Consider the following 25,616-nt stretch of genomic DNA (forward strand, 5'->3'; position numbering starts at 1 on the left):
TTGAATGCTTAAAAATGTTAGTATCTTTATTCAATATCTCTATTGATGGTGCAGTCATTACCTGTAGAACAGCAAAGTTTAAAGTTCAAGTGATAACACTGCTATAACTAGAGTAAGAAAACCTGATATATTAAATTAATATTTATATATTTCATTACAAAATGTTTTAAACTACAGTTATAATCAGTAATCTCAACTAATATACCATCAGGACACGTTTTGATGCTGAGGTTAAAGGACAATAGTATGCATGATCTGGTAAAAATCTGGAGTATCTGGAATTGAGAGTATGTTGAAAGAGCAAACCAGCCTTCAGTAGCTGCCAGGCAGGTGCAAAGGTGTTTTTTCTTTCATAGCTTAAGACCTAATTCATTCAGAATTGAGAAACTCCTGGGAGCTGATAGGACAAAAAGGCATGTTTTTTGTGTTTGCCCTATAAAATTAGGACTAAAACCCTAAGATATATTAATTTTAATGTGTAATCAGAACCTAAGATACCTATAAGAAAAGGGAAAATTGTAAATGCAAAACTCATTTTGATAGTTGTCTTTTCGTTACAAGGCCTGTAATTTTGTTTCATTTGGATTGTAATGTACATTTGCTTTATTTGCTAATCACATTTCCATTTCCATCTAAAAAAAGTCTTAAAACAGTGGCAAGTTAACTTCTTTATTTAGGACATTAGAAATGCCAGTCATCATACTCTTAACATTTAAACTTTAAAAAAACAAACAGGAATTCTATGCTAAAGATAGAGTTGTCTTAAACATCTTTACATTATATCCTTCTGGACTAAAAGAAATATAGAAATAAGGCTATGTATAATTGAAGGACAGTCTGATTCTCATTGCTGATGAAAATTCATCCTTCTTTTAAAGGAAGATAAGATGCAAATTAAAAAAAAAGCCAAACCAACCAAACAACAGAACCCAGATAAATGAAACAAACAAAACCCCACCAAAACACTAAGTGCATTGGTTATTGTGGTTCTAGAAGTTCCAGGACCATGTGAACTGTACTGAAAAACAGAGGGTGAATTCACTCTTTAATTCAGAATCATGCATGTAGTAGATAGCGGCTTCTTCTTTAATGAATTAATATGAAGATATGCAACAACAATTACTGGGAAATAACACAATAACAATGAGACAAATGTTATTGATAGAAGTGTTTGTGTCTGTGTGTATTTTAATATTTTGAAAGTGATCCAGCATTGTTCTGAAAAATTCTTTCATTAGAAGGTATTTTAGTGCTGCTTTACCCATTGCAGGAAATGAGACTAGAGACTGCTTTTAGTTTTAAAAGTATTAAAAGTGAATGAATATAGAAATACTGGTTCTCTAATATTTGCAAAAGTCGGAATAGGTAATGAGTCAAAGCCAACTTAGTAAGTCCCAATAACTAGTGGTCCTTGGTCCTGCCCATATATATTCACTCAGTAAAGAAGGAATGAACAGTCTGTCCGTAGGACTTTTCTTTTCTCCGGATACAGAAAAAGTATTTTACTTTCTCAGGTCAGCATACAAGCTGTGATTTTAATGGAAGCCAATGCATTTATTGCCAAAGGAGATTTTCAGTGGGAAATCTGATAAAAACTGAAAAGAATTACTCTCAGGTGTTGAGGGGCAAGAAAGTGTTTGTAGAGACAAACAAGGGTAGAGTTTCAGCACAGTACATCAGAAACATTTTACTTTTGTTATGCAGTCAACACCCAGGATAATCAAGGAGGATTCTTTAGAAAATTTGTTTCTTGTACACCATTAAGAGTAAGATATCAGCAGATCAGTTCCTGCAGCAAAACTATGATGTATAAGATGTAGAGATCTGTAATTTTTGACCTAGAGAATATGAATTCACAGGAAGTGGGATGAAGGGATTTGTAAAAAGGTCATTAAACTGGTGACAAATCTGTGTGAGATAACTACAGAAATAGTGATGGAAAATAATACTTGAGGAAAAGATAAAGTAGAAAAGAATGGACTATTGTGTAATTAATAAGGGGAAATGTTATTTTTCTGGTTTAGGTTAAATGATTGTATCATTTACAAAAATAAGAACTAGTTTCATGTGAAATGAAAGTGTTGATGCATTTAAATTAGTTTGTAACTGTGATGGAGTAGTGGAGAGTGAGGACTGCTTTTTCTGATAGATGTTTCTGCTGAAAGAATTTCCATCATGCTGAGGGCTTCACTTTCCAGTAAGTTACAAGGAGGGTTGGGTTGTTAAAATACCTTTTTAATATGGTGATTGCTGTGGTTTCTAAATGTTTGGATATAGAAAATCTGGAGAATCTAGTGTGTAAAGAATCAATTGATTGGAAACTATTACATTAGAGACAAACTTTGCAGCAGTGTGTGCTAGATGTAGCTTCTAACCAGAGAACTGATTTTTCTGGCCTAATTCAACTAATTTAGTTCCTCTTACAGTTTTAGTTATGAATTGAGGAATATATTTGGCTTCTGAACTTTGAAACTGATACAAGGACCATTGATTCAAATAATCACTCAAGACTGGTATATGGAGAGTTTTATAATCACAGAATCACAGACTATGCTGAGTTGGAAGGGACCCACAAGGATCATCGAGTCCCACTCCTGGACCATCCCCAAGAGTTGCACCATGTGCCCTAGAGCATTGTCCAAGTGCTTCTTGAACTCTGCCAGGCTTGGTGCTGAGACCACTTCCCTGGGGATCCAGTCTGGTGTCCAACCACCCTCTGAGTATGATAAGATTATGGTTCTTTTCAATATTTCTATTTACTTTTGCAGTTACCCATTTTCTTCACAGTATTGCTGTCTTGTCTGAATATTGTAAATGATAGCACTGTGATTTTGTGATAAGACTTGGGCATTTTGACAGATGTGGAAATGTTTTTGTAAGCAGTATGACCTTCCATGCCAGAACTAGATTTTTAAATGGCATAAATACTATTGTTTGTAGCTGTTATGCACATTGCCGTGCTATACCTGCCCATTTTTCCAGATACAGATCTGTGAAAACATTGAAGTTGCCTAGAAATAGAAACACGTAGTAAATGATTCTACCACAAAACACTTCTGCTTTTTTTCTGTTTTCCCCTGTGTGAAATGCAGGCAGGTCAAGGTCATTAATAATGTGGCAGGTTCAGACACTTAAAAGGTCAAAAATGCCAAATTATAGTGTGATCTTTAACTATTTCAGGAGCTCCCAAGCTGCACGTTGCCATTTTCTCTGGTCTTCCCTCTGGCTCTCCAGTAAGGGTATGGGCTGAGGGTTGAATGAATGGCCAGAAGCCCAGCAGACTCCTGGGCTTATGTTCTTCTCTCCCCTGGAAAAAATATGGTAGCAGGAAGCAGGTGGTGGGAGCTGCTGGTGAAAGAGTTAATTTGTCCTTCAGTACTCTGCCTCTGGCTCAGGTTAGAGTATCTCAAGTAAAACAGGGGTAGCTCAAAGCAAAGTGCATCTGTTCCTTTGGCAGCAATGTGCTATCCCTTCTGCAGATGTGCAAGAAAATTGCCTCCAGTGCAAGAGTGGTACCAGTAGAACTTGCAGCTGATGGTCCTCAGTTAAGCAATTGAAGGCTGTTAACAGATTAAAGGATGTACATGTTATACTGGCTGTCCCTTTGTTTATACAGTCCATGGCTTTGTTGGGCAAGGTTTTTTGTATGGTAAGTCCAGTTGCTCTTCTGTGAAGTAGCAGAAGATTCTTTGTTGTTCAGTCTCTATCCATCAACCAGTTTGGTGTGAGTGACCGGGACAGACCATAAAACTTTGTCCAGCTGACTGAAAATTTTTGGTTTGGTCTAGTTTTTTTGATTGGTTGTGTGCCAAACAGGTTATATAGTTGTGGAAAGAACTGTGATTTTGTGGATTCTTCTATTTGAATATGTCATACAATCAGGCATGGAACATTTAATGCATTTAGAGTGTTTTCATTTTTACTGGAAATTGAACTCATTTCAAACCAGTTGTTACTGAAGATGTTTATTTTTCCTCTTTGGTGAGTAGATCAATCACTAGCAGAGAGTGATAGGGGGTTTGTTTGCTTTTCCCTGATGTATAGAGAGCTTTCCAGGAACATGTGAAGAACTGGATTGGATGTCTTTCATGAAAATACATATATTGAAAACAGATTTCTTTACATGTGACTGCTTTCCTTGGGATAGCTAAAGTTTAAACGCTTTGCCCATGTGTCATATTTCTAATGTACTTACCATCATACACTGTATGGTTGCTGGGTCAGGCTCAACTACTGGAAGAATGTTTATTTCCTGCCAAGTAATTTTTCAACAGAAACTACTGGGTATCAGTCAAGGTTTCACTGTATAGGGAAGCTATTCTTAGGAAAATATTCTTTTTTTCTTGTAAGAAGGGAAAACAATGGGTGTCCTGAGATATTGTCTGAGACATTCTGGCTTGATTCAGGACAAAAGAGGCTGAACTTGTCTGTCTTTTCCCTTAATACTCCTGTCCCGTCCACCAAATAAGTAAAGATGTTCTTGAAGTTTTGAAATGAGTGAAAACACTTGAAAAACAGATAACTGTGAAAGAGCACTTTGTGGGTGGAAAAAAACCCATGATAAATTGGCTGTTTCTATTACTGAAAAAAGAGCATCTGGCAGTCAGAGCAGCAGAATTTCTATGATTTCAGGTTATGGGTATCTAGATAAGACTAGACATTGTTTTCTTTCCTCTTTCCAGGTATCTTAGTACCATGAAAGAATTACTCTTGGTGCGACTTCACCAAAACCAAATGCACATGCACCAAAACAGTTACATGAATACACTGCATTTTATTTTGTGCTGTGTTTTTTCCTTTGATACTTCTATTTGTGTAGCAGAATACCATCCAGTCTCTGCCTTGGGTAGGAGGAAGCTATAAATGTTTGCACGCTTGCAATTAGTAACAAGGCCTTAAGAACTTTTCCTCTGAAATTCTTTTTTTTAAGTATTTGTTGTTTCAGAAATGACCATGTAATTCCTAAGTTCTAGATTTTTTTGGCCATATATAAATGTTTTTTTGGATATTTATTTCTAGTATGTTTACTTATGTTTTATATTAAAGCTTGAGTGAGGCTTTTTTTTGCTATTTACAGACACTGACTTTTTTTTTAATTGCTTGTGTATAAATACATTACTGCACAATTTACTATAAGCAAAATGCAAATATCTTCTGTATGGTAGGTAAACTCAAGTCTACCAGAAATAGAAAAGTACAGGATATTTCTGATAGATTATTCTTTGTGAGCAGGGTGTTCCAGTTGGAATACAGGATAGATCAAATGGGTCATAGTTATGTAAGTTTATGATTATACCCAAACTAACAATTATATACTGCATAGAGAAATTATTAAATTAAAGGGTTTAGCTTGACTATCCCCTTCCTTTCCTGGCTTTTCTGAGGAACAACTGCATCTCTCAAAGAATGTATCTGTTGTATATTACAAAACACAAGTGTTTGATGTAACTAACTCTCTATAACAATGTATTGTAATGCCTGATGGGGGTGGGGAGGAAAAATTTCACCAAAACAGAGGTTTCTGGTGCAAGAACAGTCAGATCTTTAATAAAGGCTACAAGCAAGTTCCTTCTTCGCTGCAAAATTGACACAAGCTTTGTTTAAAGAAAAAAAAAGTTTATTTGCTTATGCTTTTAGAAGGAATAACAACCTTAAATGCATCAAACTTGAATCATGTTAGGAAATTCTCTAGGTGTAATCTGTCTTGGAGAGAATACTGCCTTACTCTCAGGTTGATATCAAGTGCTGACAGCTAAATCAATTTCTCTGTGTACAGATGTCACAGAGAAAGCTGTCCTGAAAAAGCTTCTATTGGCAGTCCTCTCAGCCTAGAAACTTTAAGCTTTTAAGTATTTGATGAGGAATTGTTGGTGCCAAGGAGTGTCTTTAGCTGTTTAAGTGGGGAGAAGGAAAAAGGAGATTGCAAAGGAGAACCCATGTTCCTTATGCATACTCAGTACTATTGGTACTTACGCCCTTGAGAGCTGGAGCATCTTAACTGAAGAATCCATCAAAATAAGCTACTAGAACATTACTGTGGGGTGGATCCAGTACCAGAAGACCTCTTGTTTTTACAGATCAAAGAGATTTCTCCATTTAGTCTATGGTGGGAGGGAGAAATAAGCAAAGTATTAGTTGGGGAATTAGTCTGCTGTTTAAAAAGGGATTACTCTAATTTGAGAGAACATGCTTAGAAAATTTTTGTTTTCATTTCAGTTAAAGGAAATCAGTGTTTTTCCTTCTGCATGTAATGCTGCTAGAAACTGGGACCATTTTCAGTTTGTGGACCCAGGAATAACCTGGGTCAGTGAACACTGTGTTTTCTTTTAGTGTAGTGATTGCATACTATCAAGAATGATTTTACCAAATCATTGAGCAAAGTAGTTAAAACACTTCCTTCAATGCAAACAGACTTAATTTGAAAACATGCATCCTAAAGTCTTCTACTTGAACATTTCAGTTAATTTTGTTTCAAGTTGCATTACCTTGTTAGTAGTTTCTCTCTGTGAAGCATCCTGACATCTTGGCAGTTTCTGTGTTCCAGACACCCTGTAGCCTTTCATTTGCAATACAAAGTAGGCAGTCAGTGCTATACAACATGGTAAAGTTAGCTTTCACAAATTTTAAACCAATTATTAGTTCCTAGGGAGTGGTGTGATACACAGTCATCTAGTTGGTTTAAATATATGCACCCGTTGAGGTCAATCCTAACAAGCAATAATTTGACTGGAAGAATGACTGAGAGGGTGAATTTGCAGAGTGAGCAAAAACACAAGTCTTCAAGGCTACAAGATTTAATGAATCCAAGACTTGTATTTTAATGAGGTGTAAAAAAGAGGCAATATCTTTGTCCTTTTAAGCACTGAACTTCTGCAGACTTCTCACAGAACATTTTTGTATTCCTGAGAATGTGAATAATATGAAATCTCCAGTAAGTCGTGGTCTTCAGTTTAGCATCTTTGCACAGTGTAAGAAGCAGTCTTTTTGAGTTTCCACGAATTACAAATCACAATTTTTAATTGTGATCACTGTCATAAATTTTCTTCGAGTATTTAATGTCATAATTCCACTTGGAAAATTAGATAAATGAGTGGGAGGTTTCTTCTGGATGTTGAAATGCATCCTTGCTTAATGGTTTTTGCTGTGTTTTGATGCCTTAGTTCTTAACTATTCAGAGATTGTTTGTTTAACAGAAATACACAATTTGTGAGCTTTGAAAAGGCTAGCTCATTATTTCCTTTAAGTCATTTTAGTTTCCAAGCAACAAAGTTCTGTCTGAACTGTCAAAATGGTGTTTTGAATAATGGTTGAATGTAACATGACCCAGTGACGTGGTTTTATATCTATTTCTCTAGTGATAAAATTGGCAATCAATAAAGTAATCACTATTTTGTCATAATCTCTGTCATGAAGTTTGGACTAGACCAGAAATTATTCTCTCCTATTAAGCAAAACTTTACTCCATTTTTATATGAAAACTTGGAATAGTTTCATCATTTCTGGCATTGCTTCACTGGTAGTTTAAGTTTGACCATTGGATTTTAGAAGTCTGCATATGTCTCAGTTTGTCTTGGTGGTCTTGGTTACAGGAGCTTTTGGGTTGACAAAGAGCTGTTGAAATAAGAGTGTTGTTTGAAATGGAAATATGGGGGTTAATGCTTTTTTAAAGTAAGATTATCGAAGGAGTGTAACTCAAGATCTAATTACATGTCCACAAGGTACTAAAATAGTTATGGTACTAGAAAAGCTTGGAATACCTAATTCAGAGGAAAGAAAATTTCAAAAATTCTAATTATTTTGCATATTTACTTACCTCTATTTGTCACCTGCTTTCTAACATGTATACAGCTTCTAAATTTTAGATACCAAATATATGTATTTTCTTCAGGGAGAATGCAGCTTTTATTAGTAGGGTTCTGTATTTATGTTTCATTGTGTACACTATTGTGGAACAAGGCTGCGACAGTGTTACTGCTGTAATACATCCCAAATTAACTTTGACTGTAGTTCTTTCTTATGCAGCATTTTTCAGGCTTTATTGTTAGAAAATGTGATTTGGTAGAGGACAAGTTGAAAAATAATAAAGCAAATTAATGTTTTGAAACTTCAAGAATTACGTAGGTTTTCTGTTAAACAAGTATTTTAACATCATTGCCTCCAAAAATAAATGTTATAAAGCATTTAGAATTAAGTCTTAAATTGTGTGAAAGTTGGAATTAATTTATCAGTGAATCTCTGGAAGTTTTATGGAAGTCTGTACATATTACAGGGTCCACAAGAACTTAGTGTTCCATAAGCTTAAAAAAATGACCACTTTTTGTTTCATAAAATCTAAGTAGTAGAAAAAGTTTGTGAGACTGACTTCCGTGGTAGGAAATCAAAGGAGCTTTTTGATGATGAATTTTCCTATTCATTCAAAACTTTTGAAGTAAGCTTATGAATAAATAAGAACTATGTAATTCCACAATCAGAGTTACACATGTAGGTGCTGTTATTTTTACAAAGCTGTCCTTTGTAAAAGGAAATTAAATTTCCTATGTAAATAACATAGGTGAGCTCAGTTCAGTTTCAGCTATACACCTGCTAAGTTCTTAGAAACCATAGTAGTGATGAGATAGCAGGATTGTTTTCCTTGCAGATGTACTTCCGTGTCTTGCCCCCTTTGTGTCCAGACACCTTTCTTCCAAGCAGCTGAACAATTCCAAATGTGTCATCGTGCCATCAGGTACTTCTGTGCCTGACACAAAGCCATGATCCACAAGGCAGTCCCACAGTTCGTGTCCATACTTTGGTACTTTAAAAGGTGTATAGGTAGCTAAGGGAACAGCTAGAATACAGGAGCAGTAGAGTTGTGACATCAACTTGCTGCTTGTAAATCATCCAGAGGTAATGTACAGAAGTGGAAGAAGCACAAGTAAAATGGAAGTGATTATCTAAGCAGAGCATGGAGAGGTCAGGGCAATTTATGGGATTTTCAGGAGTCTTCAGGTTTGGGAGGAACTGAAGAAAAAGAACCCTAGAATTACAAGAACATAATGAAAAGTGTGTCTGGAGTTTCTCTGTTAGAAAAGACTAAAAGGCACTTTCCCATTCATCCAATCAAGCTAAATCCATGTCAAATATGATGAAAACATGTGAGAAGCTTAGAGGTGTTAGAGAAGGGACAAGATAATGCCACAGTCGTGGCTGGGATTAGGTGACGGACAAACATTGTGGTTTATGGCTGGGGTGAGCATTCACGTAGAGAGGACTTCATGGGTGGACCATCACCACTGGAGTCCTAGAGGTACTAACTAGGGATTGATTCTGGCAGTCTGACAAGATTTCTAGACTGAGAAGCAGAAGTCTAGGAAAAACTTATGTAATGTTCCTGCCTATAAAATCATAAATAAAGAGGAATATCAAGTGTACCAGAATAAAAGGGTATGAGGGAATATAAGAAGGGTGGAGATAGCAGTACTGATAAATGCATAGCAAATAGTCAAGTACTAACATGGTAAAGACTAACTTTTTTGAATAGGGTGTGGTTGGTGGAAAACAGCTGGATGACTGGTTAGCAGTGGGACAAGACAGGAAAACAAAATAAACAAGCTGTGGTGATTAACACTGTCTGTGAAGCAAGCTGTTGCACAGATGAAGGAAATATGGTGGAACAATTGTGACTGGAACGCCAAAACTGGAAATGGTCTTGTTGGAAAAGATAGGTAAAGGAAAAAGTGGTGCCGTCGCACTGTGTGATACTGATATAAAAACTTGGGAAGAAGTGAGATGAAATTGCATGGATAAAATGGAGATGTTTTATTTGGGCCAGCAATATTAAATTTGGATATGAATAGTTGTATCTTCAGTGCTTTGAGGTGGGAGATCCAGATGGAATTAAGTAGTTGCTGCACAAACAAGGTGTTATGCTGTTTCCAGTAAGTTTTTGACAAGTATTGAATATCCTGCTCTTTTCAAAGGACAGGAATTTAAGGCTTTTTAGTTTGGTTGCGGGGGGATTTTTCCCCTAAGTAAGCTTGGATCAGGACATCCTTCAGGTGAAATGGATGGGAAAAAATGTTTGCATATAGGTAGTATTACATAGTACGAGGCATTTTTTAAAGCAAGTAAACTATTTAATCTGGAATAGAGAGGTTAAGAATAAAAAGAAGGTTTTCCATTTATTTACTTTAGATGCAAAAAGATATCTGAAGATTATATTTTAACAAAAGGAACAAATCTTTGAGGGAGGGATTTCAGGCGAGTTGGATGACTAACAAATTTAAAAGCTGTACTGTAAGTAGGTTGAGAAATCAAACAGCATAATGTTGTGGAAAAATGACAACTCGGAAACTGTAAGGGTGTAATAGTATTTCCAGAGATCAGGCACGGAGATAAGGTCTGGCTAAAAAGAAAGAAAGCTCTAACTCAGTCAGCCATTGAAGATAAGGATGGTAAAACATGTGGAGTAGATGAAGAGACTGAAATTTGGTCGGGCTCAAAGATCAAAGCTGATATTTTATCATGAGGACTTTAGTGATGTTGCACATATGTTGAACATAGAAGCAAAGCTAGAATATACGATGGGAATGAACATAGGAAAATGATGTCCAGGGTGGGAAAAGTCCTTTACAAGCTTCATGTACTGGAATCATGGATAATTACCAGCTTAGATTGATTAGAAAAGTGATTAGACTGAGGTTGATAAGTAAAGTAATAAAAGCTCTACTGTGATCATTTCAGATTAACATAATATGCTCATCCCAAACAGGCTACTTACTGTACTCCTTAATCTCGGAGCAGAGACTGGGGTGTGAGGTGGGGAGAACGAATTGTAGCTTCTAGAGCTGTCTTTTCCTGCTTTCATGTGGCAGTAGTGTCGTCTTTGCTCATGATATGAAATTCCATCAAAATTATCTGGTTTTGTTGTTTCCAGACTGGATTAATGTGTCTCTGGACTGTGTTTTTTGACTTTAGAACTCACTGCTATGACATCTCTAGCCTTGGGAAAAGGATGTGTTATGTGGCGGGAGAGTAACCTGTTAACGTTTTTAAATGTGGGCTGTGGAAGAACTCACATAATTTAGAATTATGAATTTTAATTGGTTTCTGCTCTATTTCTATTTAACAACTTCCAAGGCAGGAATTTGAGTCTCAAGTTAAAATAAGGCCCAAAATCTTGAATCTGACTGTCTTGCAAGTATTCTGTGTTTACATAGGTTTTTTTATTACAGTGTATTTATGTTGAAGGTTATTCATGAGATAGAGTGCTCACTTGACAGTGCACACTTATTGATTTTATTGATTTCTTGTTCTATGATCTAATATCTATTAGATATTAGCTGTGCAATAGTGTTAGGATTCTCATTTTCTTGCCGTTATACAACCCAAATTTTCTTTCTTCAGGCATTATTCAGAAACATAGAATTCAAAGTTGAAGTAACTTATTTTCTGTACTTCAGCAGTAGGCAGAACTATCAGAGCTTATTTTTCCAATGTATTAAAGAATGCATTAACCATGGGGTTTTAGGACTTCTAAGTTCATTGCCATTTACTCTTCTTAAGGAATGTGTAATTTTCATGTGCTCTACCTACATTTTCAGTTTTCGTTAGAACTCTGAACCGAGTACAGTATTGGTTTTGGGAAGGGGGAGAATTCTACTTGTTAACAATCATATGCTCCTCTAACATGTCACTTACATTAGGCTTTTCTACTTGTGAAATGTAGAAAAGATATGGCCACACATTTTAAAATAAAATATGTTCTTCTGAAAAAATATTTTCCTGTGTATTTCAGTTTTTCTCTTGGAACAATAGAAATTAAAAAGGGGGGACAAAAATCTAAAAAAAGAAAAAAGCTATTTTGATTCACTTAAAACATTTCTTGCCTTTCGTCTCCTGTTCTCAAAAGAATTATTTTGCAGGGTGTATTTAGGATTTTCATGCTTTGCTAAGGCTTAGAGCAATTATTATTTTTAAGTTTTTCAACTGTATTTTACTGCTTTGTCTGGTCTTGTAAAATGAGTACCCAAGGAATTGGGCAATTTTTTGGTTTAATTTTTATTACAACAGAGTATAGAAAAATGTGCTTCAGCATTGCATTAGAACATTTCAGCAGAACTAAAACAGCAAATAGAATTTATTGTATAGTTTATATTCAAGTAAATTCTAAAATTAAATAATATTACTTAAAAAGCTTTATTTTCATCTGACTCTTTTGGATTGCCTGAAACTGTGTAAAGGAATGCAGTTTTATTAGTCTGTCATTTTCCTTACTACAAATACACCTCAGCCATTTGCTTGGCACAGATGTCTGGATAATCTGTAGGAACAGGCCTCTGGAGAAAATTTTATGAAAAAGAATGTGAATAAGATGAAATATTAGTATTTAAAATTAAGAGGTTAAGCATCAACTTAGAGCCTAAATTATTGCTGCATGTTGTGATTTCTTTTCTTATTAAAAGAATGAAGCCACTTAGTAAATCCCATTAACATCAATAGCAGTTACAAGATGCTTAGCAGTTTGAATCACAGAATTGATTTTATGCAGCTGTTAGTTGCATTATTAATGCAGATTGGGTAACCAACAGATGGGTTTAGAAAGAGAAAGAAGTGATCCTATCCATTTTTTCCTTTTGAGTTCATTTTCAGAAAGCTGAAAAAATTCTGACCTGCATAGCGCCTTGTGTAAATCTTGACTGAGTTACAAGTGAGACTTCAATAGGTGAATCATGTGAAAACAAGTAATTTAGTATTCCCTTATATATACTCTGGCCTTAAATTTGCTACTTAATGGTGACTGGCATTTGAAGAGAGTTTATCCCTTATCTTAAAACTTGTAATGACCTTTTTGTCTATAGCCTCTTTTAATATTGTATTTTTCTTGCTATTGAATTTTGATTTAAATAACTTTGTAGTGGATTTTCAGAGAAAAAAATGGTGTAGTTTTTCTCTGTGAAAGTTACCATTCTCTTTCAAAGGGCTTCAGAAGAAAATATTTCAACAATCCAAAGCTGCACCAAAAGAAAAAAATAAATAGCCTGAATTGAATTGTATGCCAAGTCACAATAATTTATTCTGTATTAGAACTGTTTCCAAAACCATGGTCCACTATAATATGTTTGTCTTTCTCTTTTTAATAAGAAATGTCATGCCTAAAGCACATCAATTCTGTCTTAGAGGAGAAAACTGGCTAAGGACTGAAATGCATTAGGCAGAGTCACTTTAATAGTTGGTGCAGTTTTACTCTGCAAGTGTTTGCTTGGGATTGTAAATTTGATTCTTATTCCTGGTATTGATTATAATTTCTCCATTATGCCAAAAATGCCTTAAAGTCTGAATGCTTTGAATTTATGGGGGGTTTAGGTTGATTGAGTCTAAGTAAATACTAAATCCAGATATACTTTGCACTTACAGGCACTTGCAGACCAGTTTGAAAATGCAAATACATCAGTATCTGAACGCATGAAGATTTTCTACTGTTGTCAGGTGCCTCCACATTGGGCCATACAGGTGTGAAACAATTCCATTTCAATCTTTACTTAAAAGTCTGTGGTGGTTATTTTTGATGTTGCATCACTCCATAGTCAAGTGAGTGTGATGTGACCTGGAGTTGAAACACTGTAGAAATAAAGACATAACCTAACATACGCCAGGTTTTTCTGGAGAGAAGTCAAGTTCTACAGTGTTTTGCTTTCAGATGTCTTGTTCTGTCATGCACAGGAGTAATTGCTTATTAGTGCAATTCTTCTTTACTTTCCTTTTTCCTCCAGTAAAAAGCAGACTAAAGTTTGCAAGCTTCAAACATATGTCCTATTAAAATAAACTTCCCGCTGTCTTACTTTTTATTACTGGTTTGCTTATGCTACTGTTACTTGCATCTTTCTTGTCTTTTAAAGTTCACTTTGGGAAGTTGATCATGGTGAAATCAGCCAGGTTGGGAATCGACGGCACACTGAAGAGCTGAGAAAGCTTTTCTTTTGAGACAGTCCCCTCTTTTACTAGTACTGACAGGATTTTTTTTTATACACATAACTGCACTGTTCTTCTTGATTTTCTACAACAGAAATCTACACACTAAAGTCTTATGATGCTGTATTTAAAAAACTTGAGAAAATGGTTTACATTGCATACTCCAAAGGTATTCATGTTGGTTTACTTTTAATGGTGTTTTACTCCTTTTTGATTTCTAATTTCAATGCATGTTGTTTTAACCAACTGTATCTTCTTTGAGCATTCTCAAGTTTTTTCTACATAACCTTTCAACAGGCAGTATAACTATCAAGTGTGGTTTTCATTTCCAGTTGTCAGAGTGGCATTTTCAATCCAAGCCAGTTTTCTAAGCCAAAGATAGAAATGCTTAAATAGGGATTTGTAATGAAAGATGACTGCAATCTTCTAGTCATAGTAGTGAAGACACATTGCATATATAAATTTTACCAAATATAACTGAGCAAATTTAATTAAACATTAATGAGATTTAGTTTTAGAAAATGGCAAATGTCTTTTTCCTAAGTGATTAGCATCAAGCTAACAAAGAGGTTTTCAGAGTTTGTTGCATATTTGTATCAAAGAGTTGTAGCCAGATGTTAATATTTTTTTTACTACTAGTCTATTCCCCTCTAGTAACTCCTTGGATTTGTAACCGATACTGAACCCAAACCAATAAAGATAGGTTCATGACATAGGTAGAAAATTTCAGGGGGTCCATTCAGGATCACCAAGCCCACTGCAGAGGTTAACTGTATGGGGTCTTACAGCATAAGTTTCTGTCTTTACACAGAATGCTCCCGTTTATTTTTGCAAACCTAACTCTCTCACACATGGTACATTACCCTTTCTTCAAAGGTTTAAACCTATTTGCAATTTTAGTCTTCTCTTAAAAAATACAGACCAAAGATAACTTTTCAAAGTCATGAAAACATGCAGTGTTTGTTTTTGACTTGAAAATATTGCTCTTTTATTCTCATTAGTACATTGAAATAATAGCTGAATTTGAAATAACAAACAGGCTGACTGAACTGTGAGGAAAACTCAACTAGGGAGTTGAACCTAAACTCAAATCCAATATTGATTTGGGTGAAAACTAACATCCTTTCGCAGTCGCTGTTTGGGACAGCGATTTCTCACAACTACTGAATAGAATTGTATCAGAGCCTTTCTCTCTATCTTTGTTTCTCCACAGGTACAGATTACTGTGACAAAGCATTGCTAGAAAGGGCTTTAATTCCCTGCTTTGGCCTCTGTTTCCCACTCGGTATTCCCAACATCCTGCTGCAGCTGTTCTCCAGCCGCATGGGCCTCATTTAAGGGCTGGAAATTCATCTCTGTCGATTCGTTCTTGCCATGTCCATTTCTATTTTTGTATTATATTGTTAAATTGTTCAAAGCACAACAATTGTTATTTAGTTGGTGGGGGTTTTTTGAGGTATATACACTGTCTGAGGTTCCAACCTGAAGTTTCAGGAGAATAATTACATATTATCTGTCTGCTTCTTGTTGGTGTCAGAAATGCCTCTTACATATTTTTAAAATGTAGACATTATTTGCTTACCTCCTTTCAATTACCTGGAATTTTTTATTTTTCCAGCGTCAGCTTGCAAACTTACTCTTTGAGCTGGGGTGCACCAGCTCTGCCTTACAGGTATTTGAGGAGCTGGAAATGTGGGAAGATGCAGTAATCTGCTATGAAAGAGCAGGACAACATGGAAAGGTAAGAAAAATGTTTTATATAGCTGAGATCCCATCTTGAAATAGAATCTGAAGGGGGAAGGACTGTCTGTCTTTAGCTGGCAAATCACTAATGACACTCACTTCTACATGGGTGTCATCACGGCTAAGTCTACTGAAGAAAAATGGATACATGGCGTAAGAGCTTGCCATAACCTGTGAATGCTAAAAAAATTGACTTGGAGTAAAATAGCCACATGAAATAGAAGTTGGTAAATAAGAAGCACCTTGAGATGCAAGAAGGTTGTGATAGTGATTCTTGAAAATATTCAAGGATAATTAAATTAACTTCTATGGATAGACAGCAAGGTGTAATGTGGCATTTCAAGAAAGCTGTAGCAGTTATTCATGATGAAGTCCTGAAACTGTCTGGAGGGGATATTAATTTTCTTTCCCACTTGATTTTAAACTTTTAGCTGTAGTTTTTTAAAACACTTTAAATAGAGTAACATCAGTGTTTGATGTATTTAATTACTTAATGTTAACATATTCAAATTACAGAATCAAACACTTGAAACAAGAAGTGGTGTAAGACTAAAAGGCTTTGCTTGTTAACTCTGTGTTGATGTTTTCCTAACTTCTCCATCATTTCTTTAGCACTGCTACCACTGTGTGTGATCAGCTCCAAAGACAATTAAAAGCCATCACCTAACTCTGTGTATCAGTGACATAACCTTTCAAAATTGCTGATAACAGGCTACATTAGCCTTCCTATTGTTGATTATTTTGCTTTTACTATTAGAGCAATGGTAGGAAGAATTTAGAAAATCTTATGTGGAAGCAATGCCTGTAACTTTAGATGGGTTCTCTTTCTGGTGCAAACTCTCACACAGGCTGTAACAGGAACTTACGCTATCAAGCAGTGTTTTCAGAATTTATATAGATTTCAGAAGTATTCCATTTCAGACAAAAATATTTTTTTTCTTTTCTTCCCTTCCTTCCCCTCTGTTCGGTATATGGTAGCGTTAAATATATGAATGTACATGTGCCTTTACAACACCATAAGCACAAAGACTGTGCTCTAACATAATTTAAGCTTAATGAATAGAGATATGTAATTTCAACTGATGGAAAAAAACCAGAATGTCTCATACTTCCATGTTTTTTTCTAATTGTCATGCACCAAAGCCTAGATTTTGTTCATTATAAACTGACAGATATGTCTTGCTGGCAAATTCTGTGCCACATTATGCATGCCTTGGGGGTAGTATGCTAATATCACAATCTTCTCAGTACAGTGGAGAAATAGAGGTCAGTATTTTCCATTTCCTGGAAATGCATTCTGTCCTAGTTACATTCACAACCTGCCCTTGGGGAGTTATGAAAATGGCACTCAGAGAATAGGACAGGATATCTGACACAGGAAACTGCTTAGAAATGCTTTCAGAATGAGGGATTGTGCTGTGCTTTGAAAAACAGAAAATGCTGTGTAAGTATGAAATAACAGTAGTGCTGGAAAAAAGCTAGCTTTGGACCAAAAAAGACAGAAAATTAGAAACATGTAGCTGTGCACCAAGGGGAATGAGTATTTCTGCTCTTTATTGTAAAATGTTCCGAGTGTGAACTGCTTATATTTACCAAAACTGTTCTGATGTTTTTAAACATGGTAGTTGTTCTTGTAGTAAAGCACGAAAATCTACTAGAGTATGTATGTATGCATGTATGTATGTTGGCCACTGGATAATCATGTCATTAATGATCTTAGCATATATCTGTGCAAAACAACAAACTTCTGTGTGTTTTTCAGTCACAAATGCTTTTATATAGAAAACCTGAATTTAAATCCTGAAAAATCTAAAAAAACTGCCAAATACCAGTAATACCAATGTGTTTGATGAGTACTTGCACATCAAAGTAATACCTTCTTTCATCGTACTTTGGAATTATCTGCTGATATAGAAACAGAGCATGTAGATAAGACCATGTGAAGGTCCACATTATGCTGTTAGAAAATACATAATTCATTTGGTTATAACAGGGCCATGTAGCTGTAGATATTTTGCAGAGTAAGATGTTACTAACATTTAACAAACTTTTTTTGAGGATTTGTTACTGTTACTAGATATGGCTCTACATTTGTTTTATAAGCTGAACAAAATTAGTAGAAATTAGTATTATAACATGAGTCAACAGAAGAGTAATAGACTGCCAAGCAGTGAGCCAAATGGCACAGAACAAGGAGAAAAAGGTATTATAAAACCTGAATGCAGTATGCTGATAGTTGCTGTGGCTTTCTCACTGAAGTGTTTTACTCACTGTATTGCTTTAACAGACTTGGTTGCAAAAGGAGGCATCTCCATGTGTGTAGTGAGAACTGGTGTTGAAAAGTGTCCTTCTCCCTTCATTTAACTGTGAGAAGGACCCAGAAATCTCAAGAGTATTATTAACATCAGACAACCTTATCTGGTTAAGGTGTAAGATGTCCCTTCCACCTAAAAATGGTACTATTTCCATGCTAAAAGAAAAAGAGTGAACCAGAGATGTGACTTTTCAGTTTTTCCACTCGAAGTGTGGCCTTTCTCCCTTGCAAGAACTCTATAGCGTGGTAGCTGCTGATCTTTGATAGATTATAATGAGATCTGCCATTTGGCATCAGATGGATATTCCATTTTACAGCAACCTGTTTTCAGCCCTATCTCTGTTCCATCATCTCATCAGAGTATAAAGCATGATACAGAGTCTGGTTTTAGACCAACATACCCCAGCAATCCACATTCTACAGGGTTATTTTTCTTGTCATGGCGTGACACAGATACCTCAAAACATTTGAGTGAGGAAACACAATTATGGTGAAAAAGCCCAACTTAAAAGTCAGGTATGGCTTCCCAGACGTGAAGCAGTACTGTACTGATTAGTGCACGAGCTCATTTGAGAACTTGATTCAATTCCTCTGTATATAGTAACAGCTGTAGAAGGCAGGTGAGCACTCCTGCATGTGGTTACTACGCTAAGAAAGAGGAGTAAATGTCTTGCATGAAATTACAGGGAAGATGAAATGAAAACCAAAGAGCTTTCAATTTCTCTTAATGCCTTTTTCCATGCTCCTCTGTTCTGCTTTTTCATGCTACTTCTCTGGTAGCCAAGCAAATTATGTGCAAGCAGAAAAATGAAGACTTTTTAGGAAATAGTTTGAGCTAGCAAAGGAATGAATTGTAAAATAATAGAACTGGTAGATCAGTGAAAAGTGAGGGTAATAGGATCTTTTTGGAAATAGATAAATTAAGAGCATGGGAATGCAAGGATGGGATGGCAAGCGGAAGTTTAGTGTTGGGAAGCCAGATGCAGAATGAATCTTAAACTTGATTTCCAGGAATCTGTGTAGTGAGTAATGCGAAGGCACCACCTTTTGTTTAAACCAGACCTCCCTTTACTGATTGGGGATTTTTGTGACATGTTGCCTGTTTAATTTAATCCCATACGACCCATAGTAGTCCAGAAGGCAAGATAAGAGCCTAAATCTTTCTTGTGTTTTAATCAGCTGACTTTTGAGATGAGTATTGAATTCCATCCCTTCTGGTGCAGACTGTGCTGTGAAAAAGCAGTGTTGTTATAAGTGCACCTGATTCAGTCAATGAGGGTTATACAGCTTCTTTTTTTTAGTTATAATTTAATTAATAATTTTCATATAAAATCTTACTAAATTTAGATCTAACTTTTAGTTATAAAACATGCAAATTAATAATTAATATCTATTTAATGGGTAAGAATAAATCTCTAGTGGCTGTATTTCTTTTACATATATTACGTCCACTGTGTGAAAAATGTTTCTTGATAATACTTATTGTTAAGAAAAGACTTGTTTTTGCAGAAGCAGGGTTCTTATGAAAGATTAAATGTGGTTTTTTGAAAATATTTTACCACAAAGTTAGGAGAAAGGATTCTTCTTTTTCTTTCTCCACACCCCCCCCCCCCCCCCCCCAAATCCTAGGCAAAATGAGAAATCCAGTTTTAAAGTATTTTCTGGTTTTGTAGAAGACAAATATTTTGATAACACAGGGGTTTTCTTTTAGTTTGATCTTTGTACCAGACTTTAAAGATTTAAGTAATAAAAATGTTTGCAACATGCTAGAGAGGTGATCAGATAGCTGATCGAATGAAGAAGAAGTCAGACTTCTGCTTATTTAATTCTCTCTTTTATCTGTGTGCTGAAATACTTATGTTGGCAATGAATTCTTGTAAGCTTAGACCAGAACATGATGTTTTTATGCTCTTAAATGTGAAATACCATTAGTGAGTGGTTGTCTTTCTAATCTAGGCATTGCCACAGGATAGCAGTCTGAGCTTGGGAGTGCCCTGCAGAGGAAGTGGTGAAGAAGCAGCTTGCAATGCACTTTTCACTCTGCATCTCCTTACACAGCTACATTTCAATCTTCTTTCTTTATCTGAACAGGAAAAAAACCCCATCTTATCTCTTGGTGCCTGATGTGGTTACTGCAAAAATGAAACACTCAGCTCTCTCTGCTCTAGAAGAGAAAAATCTTCTTTAATATCTGTTATTAGTATGTTACAGCAACTAAAGGAGGCAGTTAAGCAGAAGTAAACTGCACTTTAACCAAATCCTTGGAAGCCAGGCTGGCTGGGGTTTTTATTAACCTGGTCTCATGGAAGGAGTCCCTGCTCGAGACAAGGGGGCTGGAACTAGATGATATTCAAATTCCATTCCAAACTAAACCATTCTATGATTCTGTAAGTACGGTCTTCTAGTTAGGCAAGATTTTTCTAGTGCTTTGGCTGGGCTAATTCTAATTGTTAAAGAAAGTTTCTTTGGTTTTTTTTAGAGAACTGTTCCACAGGCACTTAAAAACTCTTGCCATCAAGTTATTTTCCTAATATTTAGTCACCAAATTTCTTGTTAATGGGATTCTATTTTTGCTAATTTTAAGATTCTTCTAGAAATCTAAACCCTTCTTCTTTGAAGAACTTTTGCACTTCAAATATTTGTAGACTTTACTGTTACTTTACAAAAATAATAGCAAGAATGAGATGCTGAAATTGCTATGCATTAGATATTTCAAAACAAGGTAAACCAGCCATTTTTCTAAAGATGATTTTCAGATAGGTTTGATGAATTTTACTGATTGGAGTAAAAAACTTTCCTTCTCTAAAGATCATCTAAAGGTCAAAATAAGCAATTCTTACACAAGAAAAGCAGTAATAATTTAAATGCAGAGATGATGTCAGGGTTCCTTTTAGGTAAACGAGCTATGATAGAAGAATGACTAGAGTTACAATGTCAAACTTTAATTCTGTGCAAGGCTGTGTTGGACCTTTCTTGGTTCAGATGGTTCAAGTAGGTCTTTTCTAAGAGAAAGATTATACTGATCTGAATTGTGTATGTTGCATTTTTGCAGTGAGGGACCTAGGTAACAGTTCAGTCTGAACAACAGATCATATGTCCAGTGTATTTATCTTTTCAAAAAGCCCCAGAAAGCAGACTATCTCATGTTTAAGCAAGAGACAATAATTTTATTGTTAGAGCAAAGATAGTGGCCCTGAGAAAAATAGCTTTTGAAAGTTAGTTACAGCCCATGATAGATGTCTGGGAGGCACAGCTTGTGTCTTCTTTTTCATAAAGCTGTATATATTTTGAATATATTTTATTTCAAACATTTATATAAATTTATAATTTCTGCATCTTATGTAAAAGCATAGCATTTCCACAACCAACAGTATGAAAGTCGATGTGTCTTCAGATGTAATAGAGTGGAAATCACTGTTTTCAGAAAAGAGCAATTAGAGAAAAGGGAGTGAGAGTCATTGCAAGAGTACTTACTAGGACATGTAAAACATTACAAACTTCTAGGATTGCAGATACCTTAATGGTGCTACTACTGCATTGCTGGGAATTAGGTGTTGGTTTGATGTCCAGGACTGATGTTTGTTCTTGGGACAGAATACATACCTAAGACATGAAAAAAGGAGTAAGCTGCTTCTTGTTTTCATGGTTTAATTTTCTTTGGTGTGTTAAACCAAAAGCCACCATATTATGTTGAAGTATATTTTTTTAAAAAATCAGTTTGGAACTAGATTCTTTCTAGACTTTTTCTTTGATGCTGTGTTGGATGAAGATACCATTTCTTCACTAGCCCTGCTTCTTACTCTTCAGCTGATGATTGCAAGGTGCTAAAGCAGTGTTTGTTTAGGTAGGTAATTAACTGAAAATAAATGGTCTTATGTGTTGGTTGCTCTTTAACAGGCGGAAGAAATACTCAGGCGGGAGTTAGAGAAGAAGGAAACACCATCATTATACTGTTTGCTTGGTGATGTTCTTAAAGACCACCAGTATTACGACAAGGCCTGGGAGCTCTCAAGGCACCGCAGCGCCCGTGCCCAGCGCTCCAAAGGCCTCCTCCATCTCCGCAACCGGGAATTCAGGGAATGTGTGGAGTGCTTTGAACGTTCAGTACAGATCAACCCTATGCAGGTTGGGAAATTATGCACATACACTTTGGTTTTAGTTTGTGTGTTCAGTTTTGAATGATTATGCTTTTTAAAAAGACAGTTCTGGGCACAGTTGTCAAAATAACAGTTTATTAGTATTTGTAGCAAATTTTTCACCATGTACTTGGAAGCCTGGCTAAAAATGGTAGCATGAAATGAAGACATCCTTTTGCATCCAGGTCCTTGCATGCAGCTATATCTTTGCCTGTGGAGGTCTTTTATTTCAAAGAGATGAAGCCGCTGCAAAGTAATAAGTACCATCAAATAAATGAGGAACAAGGTATAAAGCAAAACAGTTACAAGAAGAATGCAGATTTAATGGAAGTGTCCCTTTGCCCTGTCTGAGTTTGCCCTGGCTTTTAGTTACAAACTCTGATCTCTGTATTTCACAGAAATGTTTTTCGAGTGTTCTGCTCTGTCCTGTTCTGGAGTCACTGAGAAGCACTGTGTTACACTTGTGATGACAGTAGCTCCTATTACAACAATGCATCAAAACTGAAACCGCATTGAAAACAGTTCTCTTGATGAGGCTGGTTTCTCTTGATGATCTTTCTGCAGACAACTTTTGCAATCTTGTTTCAGTTTCTCAGCCATTATATCCCATCCCAATAAGGTTCACCCTGTGGAAGGTCTTGAGAAGTTAAAACAGCTTTGTGGTTGTTTATATATATAAATTGTGCTCCTCATAGCCATTTCTAGGTCCATGTAAAAGCAGGGTATTCCTCCTTCCTGCCCCCCAACAAACACTGCTGAAGTTCCACATGACTAGCTGGGCTTTTGCTTTAAAAAAATTTTAAAGGCCTCCAGCCTTTCAACTCATGTATCATGAAGCTTTTTTTGTATTTTGCTGACTTATCTTATTCCAATGAATCAGAGTCCTATTCTTATTCAAATGAGCTCCAGAAAACTTATAAACATCTTTAGAATGGAAAATAAAATGACCAAAAATGCCAGCAAAATATATATTACTTAGATAGGAATTTTATTGAAACAAAGAGGATTTCCAGGTAATAAAGGGTTTCAGGAGATGGCCTGTAGGGCTCAAAACTGAGAAATATTCTGCTGAAATGCTTTTTTATTTTGTATCCTATCCAAAGGAAGTTTAGAATGAAAGGAAATCCAAGAAAAATAGGCCAGTCCATATAGGAAAGTGAACATTTCCTCCTCTTATTGCTTAGGAAGCACTTTTTAAGATTCAGTTGAATTGTTTCAAACAAACAGATTGAACAGATAGATGGTGCAGATTGACATAACTTCTAAATTCTGTCTGTATTCTATGACTACAGAAATGAATTGTTTCCTATTCCAGGGTGTCTGTGGGTAAAAAGCAGAATGGAAATTGATTCTAAATGCAAGGAAAATATTAATTAATTAATTAACTTGTTCCCAGAATTGTAAATAATTTATCAGGTAAACAAGACTCCCTGTTACAAAGAAGTTCTATTTTTTTTGTGGTTATTAGAAGCCTTTTTGAAGGGAGAGATTTTTAGACTGCAGCAAGTGATTCCCCAAAATACGTAATGAATAAAACCATTCTCTCTCAACCCTCCTTAAATCTCGTGTTCTTTTTAGCCATCTGGTCAAATTTGGTTGAGACCTCTGGGGTAGGTGTTTGCTGCATAAGCCAATCACTGAATTATTGAGGAATCCACAAATAAAAGAAAGCCTTGCAGTTCAAATGTACCTGAAACTCGTGTTCATTAGCACTGCTGCTCACAGAATTACTTGTTCTAGTGCACAACTAGTGGATGACAGATGCACCTCTCTTGTACTTTCACTTTGAGCATCTTTCAAGGCTTGACAGACAATTTTAGAGATCAAAGAGCTCACAGAGTCAGTTCTCCAGTGGACAAAGTCCGCACAAATTCAGAAGTGAGACTGTGCTGCTGTTACTCATCAGAGTTATAAGACATGCAGTGATTGTTTTATTCTCACCCTTTACAGAAGCACTGTTTAACTTGTATTCTGGGCTATATGCTGGGAACTAACGCTCAATTTCATAAAGTTAAAGCACATTGTTAAGGGCATTGTCCACATGCCTATTAAACACTCGACAGCCTTGGGGCTTCAACCACCTCTAGGAAGACTTGTTCCAGTGCCTGAGAAGCCTCTAGGTAAAGAAAAGCTTTCTAATGTCCAATCTAAACCTCAACTGGTGCAGCTTTCTACCATTCCCACACATCACACCACTGGACAGCAGTGAGCCCTGGAAGCCAAGAGGGCAGCACATCCTGGGATGCATCAAACACAGCAAAACCAGCAGCTCAAAAGAGGTGATTATCCTGCTGTCTGCAGTTCTCACCTTGAGCACTGCGTGCAGTTCTGAGCCCCACATTTTAAGAAGGATGTGAAGGTTCTTGAAAGCATCCAAAGGAGGGCTGCAAAGATGGAGAAAGGGCTGACTGGAAGGAACATCCTGAGAGGAGCAGCTGAGGACTTTAAGCTTGTCTAATTTGGAGAAAAGGAATTTGAGGCATGACCTTATTGCTCTCTGCATCTCCCTGAGGAGTGGAGAAGGGAAGTGCTGAGCTCTCCTCCCTGGTTGAATCTATATGGATGAGTGGTATTTGGTTGTAACAACTAAAGACTTTAAATGCAAGATTACTGAACTGGTAAAGCTCTGCTCTCTGTGCAAACCATTATTTAAGTACATTTTTATGTCTAAACATTGTGATAGAAACTTGAGAAGGTTGATATGCTGGCAAGCAGAAAGAGTTGGAATTTTGAATTGTTCATGTTTCGGTCATTTGAGATGGTTTTCATGATGTTTTTTGTGAAAATGTGATTACCTTGAAAAACATTTTCTAGTGTTTATCATTTGACCTAATTGTAATAGTATAAAGTGAATGTGGATTTTTCACAAGTTAAAGCAAAATTTGCAAACCTCTGAATAGCTATCCCCTTCTTCTGTGAATGAAGATGGACTGTTAAAAAGCACTTCACAAATGGTTAAGTGATCTTCATGTAGTCAACACCTTTGTTTATCCATATTTATTAAAACATTGAACCTACAGTTTTTCTCTAATCAGCATATAGGATATTATTTTTTCCAGTACAATACTATTATAGCTGAAGACAGGTAAAAATTGACAAGAGTTGTGTGTTTGTTCATCCAGACCAATTTTTTTTTTTTTTTTTTTTTTTGTGCCGAAATATCCATGTTTATATGTAACCATTAATTTTTTCTCTCCAGCTAGGGGTATGGTTTTCCTTGGGCTGTGCATACATTGCTTTAGAAAGCTACGAAGGTGCTGCCAAAGCATTTCAGCGCTGTGTGACATTGGAACCAGATGTATGTACTTTTGAACAAATGATTCAGATGGCTTATCTAAAAGCAGCACGGATGTTTTCATTATAAACAAGCAAAGCAATAATGAAAAACTTGTTTAACCTTAGCCCTTTGAATAAATTAAACTTGTGCATGAAGGCTATATTTTTGTTGTGAGGCATCATAAAAATACTTACCC

At 36.0% G+C, this 25,616-nt stretch overlaps 1 protein-coding gene across 1 annotated transcript in view; it reads left to right on the top strand.

The window, feature by feature from the left end:
- TTC27 (tetratricopeptide repeat domain 27) overlaps window positions 1-25,616 on the top strand; it is a 113,253-nt gene that overhangs the window by 68,199 nt on the left and 19,438 nt on the right. Inside the window, exons 11-14 of the mRNA XM_082303020.1 lie at window positions 13,396-13,491; window positions 15,569-15,691; window positions 21,905-22,132; window positions 25,343-25,441. Coding sequence (XP_082159146.1) covers window positions 13,396-13,491; window positions 15,569-15,691; window positions 21,905-22,132; window positions 25,343-25,441 — 546 coding nt within the window. The remainder of the gene's footprint in view (window positions 1-13,395; window positions 13,492-15,568; window positions 15,692-21,904; window positions 22,133-25,342; window positions 25,442-25,616) is intronic.

This window comes from Coloeus monedula (assembly GCF_965178545.1).
Source record: "Coloeus monedula genome assembly, chromosome: 2".
NCBI lineage: Eukaryota > Metazoa > Chordata > Aves > Passeriformes > Corvidae > Coloeus > Coloeus monedula.